Raw genomic sequence first — 24,033 nt, forward strand, 5'->3', positions numbered from 1 at the left:
CAGTGGCCCATATTTGTCATGAAATTTACATCTTGTCAAAATATAAATTTTATGTAGGTCTCCTATCCATCTTCCTTGTTAATAAGATACATAGCTATCGCATGTTTTGTGAAAGAGTTTGGAAGAGATAAATATGTTACGATGGAGATGGTGTTCCTTGTCTTCGGTATGTTCGATATGGTATGTTTTTAAGTTTTTTGTTGAGATGGGTGCGGAGAAAATGGAATGGATTTGGGAGGGGAGTTTCAAGTAAAAGTAAGAGTTTATAATGATATGATTGTGATCATGTGCTTAAATTTGTATTAGATTAGCAGTTTGAGTTAAGAAGGGAAATAAAGATAGGAAGAAGAGGGATTACATATGGAATTTGAAGAGTGGTTCCGAATTTTGGGTATTTGTTAAGGGTTAATGAACTTAGCAATGTTTGATAAAAGATGATATAAACATAGAAGGAAGATCGGATGAGGAAGAAGTGCAAGGAATTAAGTGGAATTTTTTGGCAACTCAGTGGTATTTCTCCATCAACATTAAGCCTTGGCAATGATCGACTTAAGTAGTTTGTCTGGGGTATTGAGTACATCATGTTTCAACATATATTGGAAATAATGGACTTGGCATAGTTTGAAATTTGATTTCTTTCTTGTTTTTTCTTAAATTCCTTTGACTAGATAATGCTATCTTGTTGGGTTTGGTGCTAAGCTGGAAAATGTCTTTAAGGTTTTGGGTCATATTGGTTTGAAATTTGATTTTTTTCTGCCTATTTTGATGTATTTTATAGTTGCTTCTCAATTTTATAGCTAGGAGTGATTTATGCCTTCTCTGTCATTTTCTTAATGAACTAGGTAGAGTTTTCCTCTTTTCTTTCCAAGAAGAAGAAGAAGATATGTACCCATCCATTTGTGAATTGTAACCCCTTACTTTGACAGAGGTTGCAAGCTTGACATCTTACTTGGGTCAATTGAATGACCAAACAATATGACCAATTATAACAATCACACGCAATAGCCCCACAAACTTTTTTGTCATGTTTCTCATGCTACTCTGCTAAATGTATGTAGCAGTCAGACTTCAGCCTCAAGATTTACATAAATCTTATAACAAATATTATACATGTTATCAGAAGCATCCAATATTTGTTGGATCAAAGTTTGAGAGAACCAAAGGAACCTAATTTTGCTAATTCAAACCAACTAGCTTCAGCGCAGCTCGACACCGCTCCCAATTTTGGAGAGGTCCAAAGTTTAAACTTCGGTGGTGTATGTTAGCTTGATCATTTTTCTTATTCTAACTTCAAACTCATAATTTATTTCAAGTTGTAAAATAATCTGTTAGAACATTAACAAAATCCATGGTCATGCTATCTACTATTACTCAATGCAAACATTCTCCATGGCATGCATGCAAATCTCGTGCAGCATAATTATCATAGATAAATTTCATGAATGGTGTGAGAAGCACTGCTTGGGGGTTTATATGTATTCATAGCCTCCCTCGCATGCAATGGATGCCAGTTTAGTAGCAAAAAGAAAAGGAAAATTTAGGAAAAAAAACTATTCTTATGACTTGTTTACAAGGTGGTTCCCCGATATCTAGATATGGTTAACTTTTTTTGTTTCATTAGGTTCACTGCCGAGCCGATGGACCAATCCAACTGTGAAGTAACATTACAAACATGTGTACATCAGGGTTTTTTTTTTTTTTAATTTTTTCTGTTCTTCTTTGTGTATGCTGCTTCACGGTTGAACTGGTTCATTAGCTCGGTGGTGGACTTGGTCCCTCCCTACATACGTAGACATGAGGTCATAATAACATGAGTGTTTTTATTTATTTATTTTTATACCAAGGATGAAGGGGACAACAACAAAAAGAAGGAAAAACCGACCATGATATGAACCATAGGGACTTCTTTGGATGTCAAATGACTCAAATTGGATTCTCTTCCGACATCATCCATCCCTGAGATGAGAAGGATGTGGGCGTGACTTTTGTGGCCGCCTCCATCAGAAAAGACTTCTGTGGCCCCCTTCAAATGGTCCCATTTGGGCGCCTTCTGAACTCTCTCTCTCTCTTTCTCTCTCTCTCTCTCGACCTCAGCTTCTAAAAGCTCTCGTCCTCCCTCCAAGTTTCCCTTCATTTCTAGGGTTCTACCTCCAAAGCCCTTCCGTTCCTCGGAGAATTCTCTCCTTATCTCCTCCGGCCGCGATCACGGATTTTCCGGGGCTTCCCTAGTAGCTTTGAGCGAATCGAGAAATGAGACCCGATTGTGTTGTAAATACCGCATTCCTCTTAGTATTTTTTTATTTATTTATGGATCTTTTGAATGTTTACATGTTCCATCTGCTCAATTTTTCTCTATTCCGTATTGATGTGAGCCCATTTGATCTTCTACTAGGACACGCATTCTAGAGTGAGAACCATATGTAGTTAGAATTTGGCAGTTTCTTTTCTGGATAAAGGATTCTACTTTTTAGTTTTCGGAATTATTCTTCCAATATTTCTCAACTTACATAAGTGTATTTGGAGTCCTTTGGACCTCAGTCGGCCAAAAATGTGATAAAGAAATCAGGAAAGGTTCTCGCTTTCCCTTTTGGTCTTCCGTTTGCCTTCTTATTTTCCTCAAGTTGTGCCCCACTTTTATTACGCTTTTTTGGTTGCCATAAACCAGAGAAAACTAACCTTTACGAGTATTCTGAATTTATTTATTTATTTATTTTACCCCACTTGTGTCTCGCCCGCCCCTTCTATTGTTCTCTGACTTGAGAATCATTGATGCAGAGATTGAGCAGAGTTCCAGGTGTTCGATTTAGGTTCTGGTAGCTGGAAAGAAGAATTAGAAGAAAGGTGAGGACTTTAAATGGGTCAAGTTGCTTCTCTGTTCTAAAAGGGCTCGTGAGTTTAAACCTGTCTCATCGAATCTCCTAGAAAAGCTGCCCGTGATTCACCTAAACTTCTGTTGGTTGGCATTTAATTATTCTGATCCATATTTAGCCGGCTGTAAGGTCGTCTTATGCCGTGTCATCTTTGCTCACGATAAATACTTCTTTATGTGTCGCATTACTTTGTGAATTATCTCGCAGATGTATATTCAGTTTTGCCAGCATCCTCTTAATTTTTGGGGACCATCATCTTCTTCTACATCTCTCTTACCTATTTTCTTGGTCTTGATCGTGTCTGGTCTCTACCAGTGCTTATATCTTAAGAAAGACTTTCATTTCTTTTGCATATATGTTTATTGCTCATGTTACTAAGCTTGTGTTGGCAGAAATAAGTTTTAGAATATGGGATGCCTGGTATCCACACCAAGAGATTCAGGTGGACACAGAATAAGGCCTGGGAATATTGGGGAGGTGGCTGTGTTTGTGCCGGGATTCCGAATCCCTAAGAGTGTGGACTTTTCACAGCCATTGGGTGACTGCTTATCAAAGAGTCTAGTGGAGCGACTTTCAGCTCTGAGGGCTCGGATAGTTGTCATGGCTGCCCGGGAGGCACCATCAGCAGTGAAGCCAAGATGGAGAGCAGCTACTCGACATGGTTTGTGGGATTAGGAATCCTGGGGTTGATTCAATTTGATCATAAGATATAATGACTGATCCAATATTTGCCATGCCTGCAGGAGGTTCTCCCTTGGCTGATCTTCTTCGTGCTCTGGAGGACTACTTACCTGTACTGCTGGGATTGGTGGAGGATGGTAATTTGAATGATTACTAAGAAAATATTTGATCTTTCACTGTTTCTCATATTCATTGCATATTTATTTAGTCAGACAGTTGCTTGAGTTATCCTATACAGGTAGTCAATTGAAAGACAAGATTCGGTTTGTTTGGGTTAACCAGGAGGATGATGTTGGGGTGTGTCTCTGTATCTTTTAACCTCTCAATGCTCATGCAGATGGATTTCACATAAAAAAGAACAAGCAATACAGATAGCTGACTGTGATCCCTATACATGCAGGAAACTGCCATGACAAACGCTTGGTATGAGGTGCTGTCAGTTTTACACTTGATGGCTGTGATATGTTTATCACTGGCCAATTTGTTGCTTCTTCCTAAAACATCTACTGATGGTTATCAGCCAAGGGTATCTGAAGGTGGGTACTAAGACTAGATCATATGTTACAGATGCTGCATCATCATCTGTCTGATTATTATCCTTGTATATATTTGAATTGAGCCAGAGCATATTTTCACCAGCTTTTGAGATTTTTTCAGGAATTACATTAACATTTCTTTTGTTAGTTTTGAGGTTGAGCAAATTCTTATCATCTGCATCTTAATGACCTAAAATTACAGCTGAACACATAGTTTTATATTTTTTGGTTGAACCTACATAATTTTCCTAATAACCTGATGCTAATGAAGTGATAACCATTGGTCCTAATTTATGTTGATAGTGCAGGATATTTGCTTAATGAGTCATGAAGAAGTAGCCTGTTGGTGTAGGATATTTTCTTACTGAGTCATGAAGAAGAAGCCTGTTGAACTTTAATTGACATTACCAGTCATATATGCAAACAAAATAATTCCTTTTCTCCAAGTTGGTGTTCATCTAACATATTCTCCGAAACTTCTCAAATTTTGTAGTTTCAGATTACATGAATGATGATATTCTCATATGTACGTATAAATTGCTGATTATTATTATTATTATTATTATTGGGTGGGGTGGGGGTGGGGGCATCTTGATGCAACATAGATCACTACTGAAATGAATAATCATTTTAAATGCAACCTTCATTGCAGAGAGCAGACGGAGCTCTGTTGATGTTTTCTTGAGGGCAGCAGGTTATTTGGATTGTGCTATTCAGCATGTTCTTCCTCAAATACCTCAAGATCTCAGGTTTGATATCTTGGGTTCCTGTGTCATCAAACCCATCTGCAACTTGTTTGTCTGGTTATCTGGTGGAAAATTGTCTGTGAACAGCTCATTCTAAAGAATATCCACAAGTTTAGAATTATAGATTCCACAATGTTTTTTACTGATTTTGTTTTGCATGTTTCGAATGGTTCTATTTCCTATGTAACGTGCAGGAGAGATCTCCCAGAAGACCTCGCAGAAGGAGTGCTTAAAGCTCTCTCCATGCAGGCCTTGGGTCAGGTACTGACTTATTCTCTGACATTATTCATGCATATATATGCATTTTTGAATCCCTTAATTGAATCGATCAAGCTTTGGTATAGCTGCCAATCAGCCAGGTTGGCACCATTGTCTGGTTTGGAGAGGTCCAGGTTTTGAACCCTGGTGGTGGTTTCCCCACTGTATTTCTTTTCTTTTCTTTTTCCTTTAAAACTCACATGCAGCTAAAGTGGGCTTCATGATTGCTTCTTTTCTGATCTTCTCTGCAGTGCCTTAATGGCTTCACCAGCGTCACTTTACTCTAAAAGTTAAATTGGTTTTTAAATTGTTATTGCATGACATAGTCGGTTTCTGTAGTGTCTTATACAGGGTTTTGTTTCTAAAGCTCCATCTTCCTAAATTAGTTTAGAAATGCAACCTATTTCTTGGTAATGCTATTAATATTAGGTAAACTTCACAGCTAGGAATGTATTAGTTGCTTATTCATTCTAGAACTGTAGCTGTATGAAATTGTATTGGTTAAAGTCAGACCCGCACCACTACATTCTAGTCCCCTATCATGCAACAAGTGATATGGGGAACATCTCAACTACTTGTGGAAGTGTGGTCCTACCAGGGACCATCTGAACAAGCTTCATTTGATTTCTTTTATCTTATTAATGTTGCAAATTTGCATCTCTTGGTTAACATGAATTTTTTGAGAAAGGTGCATCAGTCTTCTAGATTTTGAACCAAATAGGTGAACATAACAGTTCCTATCCTGTTTGCATTGTCTTGATTTATGGAACAACACAAATCCAGTTCTTTAGAGACTTTAATGCTTGGTAAAATATCAGTTTCCTTTTGTCTGAAATCTGGAAAAAGCCAAAATGAAGACTAAAATAATTTGGCTAAAATTGACAAATCATTTGAAACTGGGCAGAACTATCAACCAAATTGCTGACTGATTTTGGTTTTATCCTGTTTTGGCGAAACATGTTAGCACCAACTAGGCCAACTAAAGTGTTGTGAACTAAAACTCTAACATTGTCATTATAGATTGTTGAACCTAGTCAGTGGGAGATTTAAGGCACCTGCTTGTTACTGGAAAGTGGGTTATGAATTTTATTCAATTTGAAGTTTATTATCATAGGGAGGACTGTATATATTTGTGTTTTTCTTGCATATTCTTTGCTATAATATATATTAGGTTTTTCCATTAGATTATTGCTGTTTGAGAATGAACATAAATATTCTAGAGTAAAATACAAAAAACCCCTTGTGGTTTACGTTTATTACACTTATATCGACTAGTTTGTAAAACTACACTTACACCCAATTAAATTAACGGCGTTAGTGAATCCGTTTACCTCATATGAAAAAGTCAAAATTGCCCTTGCGTGATGAGTAAATTCCTAAAAGCCCCCTAAGATCAGGGATAAATTATACTTACATCTAATAGTTAGAAAAATCTATGCTTATCCCCATGAGGTTTGTTTTTATCCAATACTTTAATTCATAATTTAACATAATGTTAGCCAAACTGTTAACTTAAATGGGACTAAATGCCACGTCAGAAATTTTTTTAAAAATGATCAAATTAGCTTTAAGTAATATAGCATCCATCTAATAAGGAGAACGACCTTGAGACGTCATGGGTCCGAGCTTGATCTTGATGAATTATAAGGAAAGAGCCATGTGCCAAGGGAAAAGCAATCTAGATATTTCAAGCAAGTGGATGCCTTTAAAATTTTCTGCTGCAGGAAACTAACATCATGAGTTTTGTCTCGTAAGCCAGCCTATCCATGGTCCAAGCCAGGCTATGGAACCGCAACTGATGTACCATCTAAAAAGAAGAGTTCTCATGCACGTACTGATTTGGATCTTTTTGATGATAGGCTGCCAGAGCTATTATAACTACATATATAGATATATAAATCTTCATTCATAATGACAATATTAAGAAATTATATCTATAGTATAGGATAAGTAGAACTCAAAATCAGTAAATAATACACCGGCATTTCTGATCTCTATAATTGGTGGGTAGAGAACCGAGAACAAAATCTGATCAGGAAGGATGGGGGTTGGTCGGGAAGGATGCTTGTTGTCATATGTTAGTTGGAAAGCAAGCTTGTTGTTGGTCGCTTGTCGGGAAGGGACGCTCGTGGTGGGCTAGCGAAGTGGGAAAGAACCTCTAGCCGTTTAATGTCGAAGAGAAGAAGACTCTTAAAGATGTAATTTTGACTTTTTTCTATAGAGGAGCCTTATTTTTCTATAGATGTAATTTTGACTTTTTGCAATAGATAAACAGTTTCACTACCGCTGTCAATTTTAAATGGCTGTAAGTGTAGGTTTTTGCAAAATATTGGGTGTAAGCATAATAAACCTAAACCTCAGGAAGGTTTTTGTAAGGTTGTTTTGGGTCATTTTCAAATTTTTTGACGTGGCATTTGGGTCCTATTTAAAGTTAATGGTTTGACTAACATTCTGTTAAGTTATGAGTTGAAGTATTGGATAAAAATAAACCTCAGGGGGTAGCGTAGGTTTTTCATACTTTTGGGTGTAAGTGTAATTCACCTCTAATCTCAGGGCGGTTTTTGTAATAGTCTCTACTTTATGTATCTAATTGACGTGAAACTACAAACTAACAATTAAATACCAAGTCCTATGATGTGATTTTTTTTTGAAAGATATCAATGATGACTAACACCAAGAATCCAATCTCTCTCTCTCTCTCCCTTCTCTCTCGCTAACTTTTCAACTTTTATGAATGATAATTTACCCCTGTTTTATGTACATAATTTTTCAATGACATGTGATATAGCAAAAATGGCTACTTGAGCAAACTAAGATTCATATAAAAATGATGCAGTAAATTGATAGTCGGTCCCTCCATTGACGGGACTATAACTTTTAATCCTTGTTGACTGTTACTTTAACATCCATCCCAAGTTTCATAGTTTCTTTTATTCCCTGTCCCTAGTGGCTGTACACACATCCCCAAATATGTGTCCAGTTATAAATAACTGTGCACACACAATTATAAGTATGTGCAGGGATAATATAACAGTGCATAGGGACAATATAACTGCGTGCAAAAACTAGTATAGGTGTGTATATAAGTGCAAGTATGTGTCAATCCCATATAAGTGTGTGCAATACTAAAAGTTAAAGGATAGTGGTCAAAGGGCTGCATGTTAAAGTTCGGTCGAAGAAAGGACCATGTATTAAGTTTCCGATGTACTAGAAATTAAAGTTTAGAATCCTTTCTTTGAGTGATATAGTCTTTCACTAAATAAAACACAGTAATGACTTCTGTATACTATTGGTACAAAAAAAGGACACAACAATGGCTTCTGCTTCTGCATATTATTAGTATTCAATTTCTATTAGTTGTTCATGATGCACGGTATGCAAGGTTTTCTTTTTGATGCGAAAAAATTCTGAATATATATTTTCATTTCTTGAATATCATTTAACAGTCAATTGCACTCATACAATTCTATGATACTTGTAAAAATCAGATGGACTGAGGATCCTTTTCATGTGTATCTGTTGCTTTTTTTTTTTTCAATTTCAACCCAAGTCAAGCGAAACTCACTTCATCAGTCTCACCGATCTCACATTTTTCGATCTTTCCATGGTTGATAATATAGGGTGTTGATATTCAACTTGGGATGGCAATTGATAGTCCAAAGGCCACACTAGCAGTTAAACGCCGGTTAGCATGTGAGATGGTCAAGTATTGGCATCAGGTACCGATACTTTCTTTAACTACGTGATCAGTTCTTTCTTGACATTCCTTTTCTTCATTCCTTAATGTTTTCAATTCTCTTTTCTCATATTTTGTTGGGTTGATTCTATGACACTGATTAATTCACTTATAACTTCATGCTCTTTTTCCCCCATCTTTTTCTTACTTTTTGCATTCTATCAATATATAAGGATATCTAGTTTATAGTTTTATCACTATAAAATGAGGATATTCAGTTCTAGTTATATTTCTTTTCTTCCCCTTCATCTCTCTTTCACCCTCATTCTCTCCACTTCATGCTCAATAGTTAGCTTGCAAATTTAGTTTTGTCAAGAAATTTCCACTCTTTTGAATTGTTAACTTTTATTGTGCATTTTATCTGTTAAATAGTTAGCGACAACTTCTTTATTAGTTACAAAGAATAGATGGTCCTGTTCTTCTTGGCTTCTGGCAACTGCTCCACACAAGGCTGCCAAATTTTGCACTTCATTCTCCTATCCAGTTATTGCCATGTTTAGTTGTCAGCACTTGACACCATTCTCCTGCACTCATTCACCTCAACTAGATTGATTTTCAAATTTCTTCGTGAATTTATATATGAAAAAAGAAAAAAATCTTTGTAAATCTCTAATAGTCCATGCTGTTATATGAAAATTTACAATAGTTTATAAAATAAATGTTCCTTTTCTAATGGACAAAGGAAGTGAAATACTTCTGCTGAGCTATTGCTGGAACAAAATTCCATGTTTCTTATAGTTAATAATTCAAAATGAAGATTTCCTGTAAAAAGTCGAATATTTGTTTGAATTCTAGATCTTTCTAGAATGCATAACATTTTAAAGAATGTGAATAAATATCATGACTGCATGCTGCTTCTCTTTTTCTTTTTCACCCGTATTTATTGGATTTTGGTAGGTCATAATTGAGAATCCAAAAGTGTTTGGCCTCTCAGCTTTGCACTCAATTATTTGCTCTTATTGCTCATTATAATGGGCTTTTAAAGACATTTAAGATTCATCTAATGTTTTTCTTGAAGTTTCTGTTGAAAAAGTCTGTTGTTTCAAGAAATTTTGGTAAATTGTCTCACTTGCAATTTAAGCCAAGCTTACTTCATTTGAAAAGCTCTGCTATGTATCCAACTAACTGATAAATGTTTAATGCAACGGTCCAGGTAACACTTGTTTTGACCAAATTTTCATGATTTGCATGTCCTAGGATTGTATTAGGGTTGTAGAGATGCGATGACCTAGGACCTCACCTAGACAGGCTAGCTAGGAAGTTATTACTTGAGTTCCTTGGCCCAATATAAGTACACAAGATTTCCCCAGTGCACAATGATATGGGACTCGATGCATGCATGCACAGATCCTCACAAGGCAATGATAGAACCAAGAGGTGTCCTGGGGTGGGGAGGCACATTCCTTTTAAACCTCTAAATGCCTGCCCAATTTAACCCCATCACCACCATAGACAACAATTTAAATTTCACCTTTTATTCTACTATTCATTTTTCAAATGTTATAAAGATCTACATGTAATTCAATTTTTCTCTTGTTGATTTCAATTCATGAATTGTTGACTCTACTTTTCATTTATGTGCTTCTGAGACATGTATATTTTTGATTTTTATTATTTACTATCCAATATTTTATTTATATTTTCGCAAGCTTACTGTGATAGATGAATTCATTTTTAAGATTGTAAAGTCGAAAAACAACTCTCTGTTTTCTTTTCCAATGATATTTTTAGTAAGCATTTTCTAATATTTTTAATAATGCCACCCTAGCCCCCCAGGCTGTTTTGACCATTCATTGTACATTTTTTCTAATAATTTAGTTACAAGTTTGATTTACAAGCTGGGATTTATTTAGTGACTAAGTGCAAGTTTAAGTTTTAGAATTTAAATTATCATAGCTTATATATGCAAGAAAATGGTCATAAACAATATATCTGATCCGAAGTAATGAATTCTTAGTTTTTTCCCCTTCTGTCCTTTTCTTCCTTTAGGTGGATTTCTTATCAACTAAGGTTTGAAAATCTGCCTCAAGAATATGGTTAAGCTAGCCCGGAAACATGGTCTTGTTTCCTCAGATTTTTCTGCCACAATCTGAATTTTCATATTTGCAAATGTTGTAGTTATCAGATAAATGTAGTTTTGCATGATGCCATGGAATTAGTTGTTAGTATCATTTCTGCACCAGATTGGCATCGCAATGACAAGATACTTCTTGTGGCTCACGAGAAGAAAATGTCTTCAATGTGTGGTGATAAGTTGGTTGTGGTCTGTGAAGATAGCTTCGATAACATGAGGCGTGGCTCTGTTTACATGAGGAATTGCTTCGACAACAGAAGTTGCTTTGGCATCAAGAGTCACAATAGAGCATAGACATTTAGTTTGACCATATGGAGAGCATGCTACCTTAAATTCTTATAAAGTTGAGAGTTGGGGGAGGGGGACCCCAAATTGAAGAAAAATAGGTGATATGAGAAGATCTGGCAAATGAGTGCTCAAAATTTATGGATTCATTTTTCAGGATAATTTCTGAACAATAATTTGTTAGCCTTGAGTTATGACATTGAAGTTCTAATGGAAGAACTTATAGAGATTGAGGATTGATCTTTGAAGATCTCAGGGTTGAGGTTCAGCAAGATCATGCTATTGATGATCCATCAACCAACAAACACTGGATCTAACTGCGGCTTATCATTTGAGAGAGCATCCAGAAGCCTAGTCATTGATGAACATCACTTCGTATGTGACATCTGTCAGTATGATGATCCATTCTTTGCCAGTTTTCCACATCCAGCATGCTGCACCATCTAACGAATGATCGAATGTCTTGCAATCACTCATTGAGATGCATTGAAGCCATAATTGTGTGCCTTCATCATGAGAACATTGTTATTGACCTCATCATCAAGTATTGTAGGTATAGCGGTCAATTGAGCATCGGAACCGAGGCTTGTGGATTCAACTGTAGGATCTATATATTTAACTGGGAACATGGATTTGTTCCCTCCCACATTTTTCTATAAATATTGTGAATCTTTGATAAATTTCAATTTGTAACTTATAGTAGAATGAATCTGAGATGAATTGCTTGTTTTTTACTCTGACATCTTACTTGCTTTGAATCATAAATGCTTCATGTTGCAATGCTTTGCTTCCATTTTTTGTGCTTTTGTATTTTTATACATAGAGCTAGATGAAGAAGTCTAACTTAGCTACACTTTACCAATTTTACATTGTTCCTGATTGGTGCTTGCTGCCAGGCACACAAGGTATCATTGCTCCCTGACCTGAATTGCAGCCTCTCGACTCTTCCGATGACATACTTGATATGCAAATTTTAGGTCATTTGTCATGCTGTTCAGGCTACCTTGCCTTTTCTTTTTAATTTTTTTAACAGTTAAATAGGTCAAATTTGTTCTTAGGTGCCAAACTTTATCTATCTATCTATCTATCTATCTATCTATCTATCTATATATATATATATATATATATATATATATATATATATATATATATAAATGTTTCTCTTGTGGCTGAGCTCATTCTAGTCTACACAGGCTCATGATAACATATCACAACTTCATTTCTCTGATGGCTGGGGGAAGAAACATCAACTTTTTGTGAAGTGGAAATATGTTGAAGCAAAGGTATGACAACCACTTCTGTTTTCTTTTCATTGTTCCTATAAACTTATTTTAAGCATTTTATTTTCTCTGCATGAATAGTTCTTAAAGGTTATGGTTTATAATGTTCTTGTGTTACTAAATTTTACTTTTGCTTCTATTGCTTTAAAACACATATTAGTCAGAGTTCAGTGCTGCCAGAACATGTTCCACAATGAGATGATCTTAATCGACTGATATGTCACATGTCACTTCAGAACTCTAAATACCTAACGAGATTAAAATATTCATTACATATATTAGTTTGTAAACAAAATTAAGAACTAGATAACTTCAATTGATTCTATCTGAAGACTTAATAGTATAAACATAAAAATCGTCAGGATTTAAGAAAACTGACCTCATATATATGATATAGAGGTTCTTGTTTCTGTCTAGTTTAAGTGCCTGGAATCAAATTAGAGAAGATGCAGTAAACCACCTTTTTCTTTTTTATTTTTCATGTTGTAAAATAATCAGATGTAAATTAGATATTTTGTCTTACGTGATTATGAATAATTCTGGGAAATATTGTAGAGATGTTCTTTAACAAAATCCAAAACTCTTTTGTCCATGCTTTGGTGATTGTGGATGATCTCTTTTCCTTAAGGGAGCTTTTGGTATGGGGTGATGATTCCAAGATCAAGGGTGATGCGGGTAGAAATATAGTATGCATGATATATATTTCATATTATTATCATATTATTCAGTTATATTTTTATAATTAAAAATAAAAATATATTATTTTACTTTACATTTATACTATGAAGTTATTTAAAATATTACTTCTATTTGCCTTATTTTCTTAATCAAAATAATATTAATATTAAAATAATAATATAATATAAGTATAAATGAAATATTAATTCTATAATAACACTTAATATATTTATATAGGACTAATAATTTGACTGTCAAATTAAGTGGTCTGTCCAAACAATTCTACATATAAATTGCATAGACATGCTGCCAGCCAATCATGTGTATTTTCCTATGATTTATTTGAGAAGTCTCTTTAGTAGGTGCAAATATATAAAATAGATTAGGGGTAGTTTTGGTATTATATGGCTAACGATCTTGGATTTCCAAGGCAAACCAACAAGTTACTCGTGGATAATTGGGAATCTTTAAGCACTGGAACATAGCATACCATATGCATGATCTTAATTCATCAGGGATCAGCTTACCCCAGGATGAGGATCACTGGTAATCTAAGATCACCATGGTGATTCCATTTGGGTCACCACATGCCACCTAAATGTTAAAAATATGGTTAACAAATTTATAATCTGAATAGAAAAAAATAATAAAACCACCATATAAGATCAATAAATTGGAACAATATATTGCTGATACCATGAAACTGTATATTAATCTTTCAGTGGAAATTTTGTATTTTATGAAGTATAATTTATATCCTCTCACTTTTTCTGGATGCTCCTAGAATTAGAAAATTATGAGATATCTTCTGTCATGTCCCAAGACACACCAAGTTGGATATGAAATGCTCTCTCTCTCTCTCTTGCATGCGCGCACAGAGGGAGACAGAGAGTCTGCTTAAAACAGTGCTTAAATGCATTAGGAAACCTGAAGAAATCTATATCTGCATCTTCCTGTTGTAATTTAATACTTCTACAGAATTCGACATGTTTTACATATATTTTTCTATCTACCAGGCTGCTGCATATTATTACCATGGATTGATCCTTGATGAGGGGAAAACAGAGAAATCCCATGGAATGGCTGTAGCTGCTCTGCAAGCAGCTGAGGAATTTCTCAAAGAAAGCAAGAAAGCCTGTGCGGCCTTCAATCTGATGCCTCCTATCTCCAAGTAATTTTATCATTGGCCTACCTTCATTGAGCAGTCTTCATTTTTGTTTTCCCCCCTTTTTTAGATGCTCAATGTTACAACATGGCAAGTGTCATTTTTTCCTTGGTAATCTTTTTGGTTGTTTTATAGCAGGAAGATATCGTAGCAAACATGTTCTTAATCCATACCGACGTCCATACAATGTTTGATCAAATTTTCAGTTGCCCCCCCAAAAAATCAACTTCTCAGTCCTTTCTCTTTAACATTATAAATCGAATGGATTTTATCCCTCCCCTTACCATCAACAAAATTATGGAGTGGAGTCTTCTAGCATGGAACTCTGTAGTATAATTTCATTTTGTTGTACCTGTAAATTACTGACTCATGAAAGTGAATTGTGCCCTTGCTGTAGCATTGTTATAGCAATGTTCTTAGAAGTATCTCAAGACACACGACCAACCAAGACTCAATCAAATTATTTTCCATGTAATGGAAGATTAAATACAAATCACTTAATTGTCTTTCAGAATATTATCTCATTTTATAGTCAGGATGCCTTGTAAATGGCATCCTGCCTTGCTAGGCACTTTAAGTTTTTAAACAATGTTATAACTGTTCCATCTTCTTTATATCAACAGCTGAGTTGCTTCTGTCTCTTATCTAGAATTCCTGTATTGCTTCATTTTTGACTTAGTTATATATAAAATACCTTGGTCAAAATTGAGTGGAAGAAATTGCTCTTGGTGAAGTACTACTTTGGTAAACTATCATAATTCCTGTAACATACTCAAGTCTTCACTAACTGATCTCTTTACAGGATTCCTCCTCTGTGGGGATCTATGAAGTACCTTTCCGAGAAGATCCCCAAAGATGCCTCAAGCAAGGTTAAAATCAATCGAGATCTCTACAGTCAAGAAAGGTAACCATCTTAAAAATTGACATAAGATCTTTTGCTGAAATATGTTGATAATAGTTTGTCTAACTTCAATATTTGCAAGTATTGCATGACCTCTACTGGTACGTGCTTGTAGCTCTGATTCCATAATTAGTTAATTGCCCTTTGCCAAGGTTCTTTCATGAATAAAGCAGTGGACAACCACTTGAATTTCACACCCTAGCATGACACCATCCATGTGGTTCTTTGCATTCTTTTGAGATGTTCCTTTTTTGGGGCTGATTTGTCAGAGTCAACAATTTGTCTTGTATATTCATATATTAACTTGATTTTGCAGCCTGTGTACATCCAATGCCATAGCACTTTCCCCCACTGACTGCAAATTTTGTGACCCGGTGTAAATATATGTCAATATCTTCTAGATCTTGTATTTACTAGGTCTGAAATGTATGATCCAATATTATTTGTGAAATTCTTTTTTCTGAAATTTGTTTCTTTGTTATTGAAAATATTTTGTTTTACATGTTTTCTCTGAATCCCGATGGAATGGCGCTGAACCATGAAATTGATAAAAACTGATGTGGTTTTGACAGTGCATCGTCTTAAAACCACATGCTTGGATCTGTGAGAAGAACATTATTTAGGAATGCTTGAGCTGGTGAATGTGATAATATGCAGATCCTGAACTTGTAAACTAGAAACATCTCTCTCTCTCTCTTATAATTTTGGTTCCTTAATAGCTTATTTTTGTTGTAAACCCGACAACTGTGGCATTAGCTATTTGTGACGCAGTAAATGTTGAAGTCTGAGTTGGCTATCTACGAAGACATACTAGTAAAAGTTGCTGTGGTGGCTAATTATGCAGGATTCTTCAGACGGCACCGATGTTGCCAGATTTTGCATTGGCTTTGAAACCGGATGACTACCAACTTCCTCCATTGGATGCTTCATGGAAGAAAGAGGATAACTGTCAGTAGAAAATTTTGGAGGAGACAAAGGCAGAAGAGTACCAGCCTTGAGAAGTTGGATGCATACAGCGAGTGAAAGGGTGACAGTTTTGCATACCACTGTGCGGTAGATCATTGGATGTGCGAGGGATCTCTTATTTACAAGTCTTTTGAAACATAAAATGTAGATAATAAATGACAGAAATGATTCCATTTCACCAATGAAGAAATAACCTGTTATTTCTTGTTCTTTTTCTTTTTCTTTTCTTTTTTTAAAAGAAAAACCTTGTTGCTCATTGTACAAGCTCTTCCTATTTTTATTTGGCTAGAATTTCTAGAATAATTCTAGGATGAGCAGTGAGGGTGTTTTGGTACCTTAAGAAAAGGCAGGCATAAATAAAGGCTTCCTAACAGGAATATCTCCTGATAGCTTTCCTTTTAAATATTTATGTTTGGCATGTGTAAATTTCCCAAGAATAACTATTCCTTATTTGTGTTTATTTTTCAAGAGCTATTTGGTTCTATATCTGCTTCATTCCCAAACAAATAGCTGTCTAAGGTTAATTTACCCAACTCTCAATTTTGGTTTGCATGTTGTAGGTCTCTCCTTTGCGCTAATTACTAAAGCTTCTTTTCATAAACATTAGCATGCATGCATGTGTGATGCATGTTTAATTAACAGAGAAGAAAGGCTAAAAGAGAATTTTAAGAAAGGAAAAAGGAAAACATAAAGAAAGGGAAGGTTGATGAGTGGATAGGATCCTTATTAAGTACTAGACAAGGAAAGAGAAGCCTAATTAGGAGAGAGAAGAGAGACAGAAATAGAATAACTGAACAACTGGAAGAGTGTAATGTATTAGGAGAGATTGAGACTAGTAGGCCATCCCTAAGTAAAAGAGAGAAGAAAGAAATAGAAACAACTGAACATCTGAAAAAGTGTAATAATGTATTAGGAGAGATTGAGACTAGGAGGCCATCCCTGAGTGGTCCACCATTATGTGCACTTGTGCCTTTACTTCTGTGGGGTTTTGCGCTGCTGCTTCTCCCCTTTTTTTGTGGAACCAAGCCATCCTTTCTTTTTTTTTGGATGGATATCCAGATTCAATCCTTTCGGAATGGTGAAAGGTTAAATGTACTATTCCCTTTCCCTGTCACCTCCCACTTCTTATCTTTTTAGAAATGAAATCCTAAGCCTACCATTTCCTCTGCCAATCATCTTAGGTTATGTACTATGGCCCTCCTCTCCTTAATTAGGCCTTCCTCCCCTGCTTTATGCTGTGAAGCATCACTCTTCCTCAAGGATTACCTTTACCAATTCCTCAATCCTTTGCCGTCCTCAACCATGCCCTCCATCTTCTTTATTTCTCCAAACCTTGGCTCTCCTCTTACATAGCAGTGATGGTCTCCACCACTTTCATCATTGTTTGTACTCTCAACTATCCCTTCATCCCTTCCTCTATGCTCTGCTTTGGATCCTTCATTGAACTCCTTGCCATCACCGCATGCCCTCAACCATGGCAAGGACTTCCACACCTAGATCTTTTCAATTCTCTCCTGCTTCTTCTTTCAGGTCATTGGCCAACTATTTGATCTCACCAATGAGCAAACATCAACAATCTGCGATTCACATCATTTCCAAGGCGAACAAGAGAATTACTATTGATAAAACAACAACCACTTTGAATGGTGGAGCAGGTTTTGTTATCCGTGATGCTTGGTCGACACTTGTGGCAGCTGGTGGCTCCCCACTGTTTAAGACGGCTATTCCCCTAGCAGAGTTACAGGTTGCATAGGAGGGATTAATTTATTCCATCATGGTTATGTATGGACAAATTTTAATTTTCTTTAAAATTTGGTGATTCGTGTAAGGCTAAGGGTTCAAATCCATTCAAATTTAATTACAAATACTACGATTGGTTCGTAGTCAGCCTCAATGGATCTGTGCTACAATATCCTTTAGTTCATATAGATTATGGGCTGGATTTGCTCTAATACCATTTGTCACAACTTAGAATCTCATCCAAAAAGACTAACCAAATGGAACTAAATACATGCTCGCACGGGTCCTCATAAAAACCATACTAGAAACTGGAGAGAATAATGTGAGAAAATATTAGGGGAGGATCTACACAATTGCTTACTTTTCTTTATTACCACTCTTTAGTCCAAATTTGATAACGGCTATCTCTCCAGAATTGGATGAATTGACATAAAACAGGCCAGACATAGATCCATTATTCTGAAAGATATCTATTGCCAAAGTGATTTCTCTATAAGAAGCAATGAAAGAAAACATTTGTAAAACTAATTAGAAAGTTTGTCTTCATATGTATGCTTCTCTTAGATAATATAAACTATTTATTATAATGGTGATGCTTTTGTTTTCCATATTTTCAATATTTTTATATATTCAGATTTAATTTGAGAACAAACTTTTTCTTAAGCTGTAACTGAGTTTTACTCTTCTATATCTTCTATCTGCCTTCTATAACTTCTAATAACATCCTAGAATAAGCACTTCAATATTTTAAGCAAGGATTAAGATAAAACTCTCAAATCAATGTGAAAGCTATAGTAAATAAATCAGAATTTACATGGCCTATTTGGGAAATCTAGCAGGATTGGGTTGGATTTTCTACTGGATTTGTGGATTGGGTGGCGCATATGGGTATAGCTCTATCAAACTTCTTGCTTATTCATAATGAACAATATAATGGCTTACTGGTCCCACAGACAGAGGTAGAGATAGAGATAGAGAGACAGTGAGAGTTGTGGTGCCTATGTATTCCAAAGACAGACAGATAGAGATAGAGAGAAAGAGAGTGTAGCACCTATGCATTTCAAATGGCCTAACTGAATTAATCACCAAGGAGATGTTAAAAATGCCTTCGTAAGAGAAGCCAACCCATTCTCCCCACGTAAAAGTGACATCTTTCCATATGCTATACAACATAATTGAATAATCACTTAGTAGATGCCAATAATCACTCTCTTAAGACTCATACCTTAAAACTTTATTGTAAATTTGAGTTTCCATGTGGAATTAAATTTGTTTTCCATAATTTGCCCTTTTTTGTTATTTATTTAGTACATTTTGATGCATGAAATATTCTTTCTCTGCTTATTTGTTTTTTTTTTGATTTTTGTCTTATATAGTGATTAAATATTCTTTCCCTTTAGCTTGTCAAATGTGTCTTGTATTTGGTTTTAACTAGGCTTATGTTTAGAAGTGAGCTTAAATATTGTAATGTATTGGTAAAATACATTTAACTAATTATCTAAAAGAACATATAATATTAACTCTCCTGAACAAATGTAGATACCTCCGGCCCCTTCTCTACGCTTCCACTTGGTTTCATCCTGTATCCTTAGCCCCTTTTAGGTCCATTTGGCTGAATTGTTGGTAATAGAACTTTCGAAAATAGAACTTTTTGAAGTAAAATTTTTATTTATTTGGATGGATTTTATTTTTTTTTAAAGAGAAACGTGATAAGCTCAACCATCCTGGTCACTTAAGCTATTTTCCTCATCAACCATCAAAATGGGCCTTACTTTCTCCATTCTTTTTACTAATAGTCTTTTACTAATTATATAATTTAAGTAAAATAAAATACATAATTTTAAAAAGTAATTTGTTAAAATTAATTAACATATTGTGCGTGGCCCTCTTCCCCTGAATTGGTCCTTGTCCGGTAGCGACGTCATTACGCCACTTTTAAAGGAAAGCGTTCTTCATTCAAAAAAGATGGGCTTCCGGGGGGCCGACATCTCTGACTGAATCTTGAAAGAAAAATAAAAGGAAAAAAAAGAGAAAAAATCCATCTTTTCCAAAAGCATAATAATAGAGACGAAAAAGAAACAGTGGTCTCCACAAAGGTTCATGTAACATGCTATTAGTATTAAATGCTCAATAAATCGACAAAAGAAAGAATGCAAACATACATCACCTCCAATTCTACGAAAATATATGAAATCCTCGGATAAAATCTGAGAATCATAACAACGATAATAGCAAAGAAAGGAGTAAGAAGAAGAGGAAATGAGAAAACCCAAAAGCTCATCAGAGCTTCAACCTAAACTTGCAGCTGCTGGACCTGATCTGAATCTGGTTGTTGGCCGTCAAGCTATCCACCACAAGGCTGCACCTCACCCGGGACGTCACCTTCCACAGCTTGAGACTCCCAAGCTTCACCCTCACCGGCACGTCCCCCTTGAAGTTCAGCGGCACCATCCCCGTCTGCTGCTGCTGCTGCAGCGCCGTCATCTCCGTGCTCCCCAGCTGCGCCTCCCCAGTGAGCACCACCGTCAGCACCGTCGTGTTCCGGTGCCCCTGATAAAACTCCGGGAACTCCCCCTCGCACAGGCTGAAACCCGAGTACCACACGCTCAGGTGCGAGCCACCCTCGTAGTATATCCCGATTTTCTTGTTCGGGTTCTCGGCGGTCACCGTCACGTCGAAGCCTGCATGCGCGGTGAGGTTGTTGTCGACGCTGAAGGTGGAGACGCGGAGGCGGTCGACGGAGTATTTCGGGAGCTTAGGGTCGAAGATGAGGTAGAGGATGCCGAGGGTGGCGGCGACGAGGACGATGAGAATGATGATGGTGAGTATGGTCCAGCACAGGCACTTGCAGCAGCAGCTGCGTCGCCTTTTCGGGGGTCTCGAGTGAGCGACCGGTATCGTGCGGCGGTGAGGTGGGTGCTGCCCGGCGACGGCGGGGTCGCCTTTGTCGGATCTCGACAGCTCCGGCGGGACAAGCGGCGCCGCCTGCGATGGGGCCTCGACGTCGACCGGGTGGATTCGCTGCTGTTCGGCCATGGCTGGGCTTTGCTTTTCCTAAATTCCAACCGCTCTATTTTGAAGACGTCTTCGTGTTGATTTATACGGATGGTTGGTTTTCTCTTTCTTAGGTATGCCTTGATATCGTGGCTTCCCATGCCTTGACTTCAAGTGTTTGATTTGTTCTCAAGTTTGAAATTTTATCGTCTATATGCATGGGGTTGGTTGTCCTATAGAAATAGAAGCAGGCGGCGGCTGGCGGACTCTCTACCCTCTCCTCACCTAATCTTTGCCCGGAAGGAGTGGTTTAGTTAACGTAAACGCGTTCGTAACGCGGCGAGATTTAAATAGAACTTGGTGTGACGCCTATCGTTTCTTCAAATGCAAGGTTTCGTTGGTGTCACATCTACTCTCCGTGGAGGATTGACCAAGTCAATGCCTTTTGGAAGGTTCTCATATCCCTGTTTGGATGCCAAGATAAGTCGTTCTATGAATAAATCACTCTCCACAGGAGTTTTCTAGTGTGTATGAATGACTCTGAAGGAGCAGCTGCCGGCGGCTCCCTGCATGAACTGCAGGATTGATTCTTCTCCATTTAGCTGCCTCCGGTGTCCAACAAAAAGCTCATGAGAAGGGACTAGTTGCAATTATTAAAGAAAATAGAGAGAATAATTAGTAGCATGGAAAGGTTAGACACCCTCGTTAGGTGGCAGATTGGTTTTGTTAAATTCCATCCTTTATACGTTACCTGCCTACTATACGTCAGTGTTCCAACTACCTCCATGACCATGAGCAAAAAAAGGATTGATGGATGGCGATGAGCTCTTCTTTGGAAAGGAAAAGACAGCACTAGCGGAATTTACTGCTTAGTGAATTGGAAGTTTATTTGTAAGGGCTTGGAGAGAGGAATTTGGATGATTTTTGTACATCCTTACTTGCTCAATCGGCTTGGAAGTGCTTACTGCAGGAAAATGGTCTTTGGAAATGATGTTTTCAAGCTTTGGTATTGTTGGGGGGAAAAATGGACCATATCCCACAAGTACAATTAAAGCACCCAAAAATCCGACAGCAAGCCTAAGCTCATGCAAGCCGAGCTCAGATGACCGAGCTCATGCAGGACGAGCTTCGAAAACCGAGCTCAGAAGGCCGAGCTCATGCAGGCCGAGCCCATGCAGACCGGGCTTATGCAGACCGAGCTCGTCGTCCACATGCTGCGGCCACACCCTGCAGCAGTCTCACCGTACCATGCTTTGCTTGCCGGCCACGCCATGACACGACACATCAACCAGGGACCATATCCTGCTACGACCGTCAACAATTAATGCGCATAGTCTCCACGGATCTCCGGCTTACTCAAAATCTCAGGCCATCTACGGCAACTCATCGACTCACTCAACTACGTTCGGTCACCCACAACAACTCATTGGCTCCAGTCCCGTCCTCCACGCAACGCATTAATTCAGACGACCACACTCAATCATGACGGTAACTCATTTAATTCACCTGGTCACATCACATGTAACCCTGTATCCCTCATATAAAAGGAAAACTTCTTCCTCTGTAAAGGGGGATTCTTCTTCTGGATTCTGACTCGAAGACCCCCGCATGCAATGTCCCTCTTTCTCCACTAAAGCCCCCCTCTGACTTAAGTATCGAAGGGCTGGCGCCGGAATTCCGGAGGACGCAGCCCGCCGACGTACCATCCGCATCGGAGCTCCACCTTCTCAGCCAGTGGTCATCCCCAGGTTCAATTTTCAGTAACAGTTGGCGCTAGAGGAAGGGCCCGAGTCGTGGCCATGAAACTAAGGAGCAGAGAAGTCTCTGATACCTCCCGGCATCATGCTCCAAGCCTCGGACGCTCAGTCTAGAATCCACCACCAAGACCTCCGGCAGATCAAGTTCCACAAGTCCAACCCGAGCAGTTCGATGCGTTGGTGCAGCAAGTCCAAGTGCTAGCCATTGCGGTCCAAAGCCTGCAACAAGTGGAGGCCCCTCCTGTGCCGCTTCCACGGGTTCACGCCAAGCAGAGGAAGAAACTTTCTTTCGAGCCATCTCGAATTAAGCACGGCTCCCGCTGCAACGACGTGGGACGTGGGGGCAACCAGAAGTAGTAGCCCGAGTCTCACGTCAACGAGTTGGAGAGGAAGAAAAATAAGCTGAGGTCTGGTGGAGGAGAGTTATGATATTTTAAAATGGGATTGTAAGCCTGTATGGCAAAGGGTACAATCCCATTAAATCCCATTGCCCTGCAAACTCTTCTCTCTTGTTTCGTGATCAGGATAAAGGCTACGTGTCCCCACTTCTCTCGTTCGGATCATCAAAGCCTGCAGCAAGTAAGAAACCAACATGTACTCCCTCCTGATGGGTGTAAGTCCTCAGAACGGTGCCCGCGATGTCGCTCTCCTGCAGAGCGTCGCGATCATCGAAGCTCCCACAGAGTTCAAAAGGCATGAGCTCAGAAGGCCGAGCTCAGAAGACTGACCTCAGAAGGCCGAGCTTAGAAGACCGAGCTCATGCAGGCCGAGCTCACGCAGGCCGAGCTCATGCAGGCCGAGCTCATGAAGGCCGAGCTCAGAAGGCCGAGCTCACGCAGGCCGAGCTCAGAAGACCGAGCCCATGCAGGCCGACCTCATGCAGGACGAGTGCAGAATGCCTTCCCTAGAAAATCGAGCTCAGAAGGCTGGTGCTGAGCCAAGTCCTGAGGGACTTCGAAGCTTGAGAGCCATTAAAATGTCTCTAAAAAGGTACAGGACGCCACTTTGGCTTTAAATAATTTTAATATTTTACTTATTTTCAGGTCGGAGAATCCAAAAGATGACCTACGGGTATCTCTATCTCCAACGTCGCCCCGCTCCGAATAAGGGCGCACGATCCCCAACGGACAAAGTTCGTCTCTTGTATGTGTCTCCAATGATGCCCCGACCAAGCTCGGGACGCCATTTCAATGTCCTTTGACGACATTCGACGCCCTTCGACGACATCCGATGCCCTTCGACGACATTCGACGCCATTCGACGATATTCGACGCCATTTTGATGACATTTGACGCCATTCGACATCCTTCGATGCCATTTGACGCCCTTCGACGACATTCGATGCCATTCGACGACATTCGACGCC

The 24,033-nt window shown here is 38.1% G+C and overlaps 2 protein-coding genes across 8 annotated transcripts; one reads left to right on the forward strand and one right to left on the reverse strand.

Moving 5' to 3' along the window:
- Window positions 1-2,038: 2,038 nt before the first annotated feature.
- On the forward strand, window positions 2,039-16,579 carry LOC103714781. 7 transcript variants are annotated; one of them, XR_003387098.2, is made up of 14 exons: window positions 2,042-2,268; window positions 2,776-2,841; window positions 3,263-3,531; window positions 3,614-3,688; window positions 3,790-3,848; window positions 3,952-4,087; window positions 4,740-4,836; window positions 5,028-5,094; window positions 8,712-8,810; window positions 12,371-12,469; window positions 14,161-14,315; window positions 15,112-15,213; window positions 15,783-15,878; window positions 16,055-16,579. XR_003387098.2 is itself a non-coding variant. In XM_039116895.1 (14 exons), the coding sequence occupies exons 3-14, from the start codon at window positions 3,279-3,281 to the stop codon at window positions 16,164-16,166; spliced, it is 1,254 nt and encodes a 417-aa protein (XP_038972823.1). In that variant the 5' UTR covers window positions 2,049-2,268; window positions 2,776-2,841; window positions 3,263-3,278; the 3' UTR covers window positions 16,167-16,579. The 7 variants fall into 7 exon arrangements, 6 of the variants coding, with proteins under 6 accessions (XP_017700152.2, XP_026663369.2, XP_038972823.1 ...); XM_039116895.1 differs by lacking the exon at window positions 15,783-15,878 and adding an exon at window positions 12,083-12,091 and having other exon boundaries at window positions 2,049-2,268; window positions 12,380-12,469; XM_017844663.3 differs by lacking the exons at window positions 15,783-15,878; window positions 16,055-16,579 and adding an exon at window positions 15,527-15,710 and having other exon boundaries at window positions 2,039-2,268.
- A 3,422-nt stretch (window positions 16,580-20,001) lies between these two features.
- LOC103714782 (NDR1/HIN1-like protein 6) lies at window positions 20,002-21,114 on the reverse strand. The gene has a single exon (XM_008802191.4). It carries the CDS (start codon window positions 20,950-20,952, stop codon window positions 20,197-20,199), a length of 756 nt encoding a protein of 251 aa, XP_008800413.1. The 5' UTR covers window positions 20,953-21,114; the 3' UTR covers window positions 20,002-20,196.
- Between the last annotated feature and the right edge of the window lie 2,919 nt (window positions 21,115-24,033).

The sequence above is a fragment of the Phoenix dactylifera genome, unplaced genomic scaffold (assembly GCF_009389715.1).
Source record: "Phoenix dactylifera cultivar Barhee BC4 unplaced genomic scaffold, palm_55x_up_171113_PBpolish2nd_filt_p 000144F, whole genome shotgun sequence".
Lineage (NCBI taxonomy): Eukaryota > Viridiplantae > Streptophyta > Magnoliopsida > Arecales > Arecaceae > Phoenix > Phoenix dactylifera.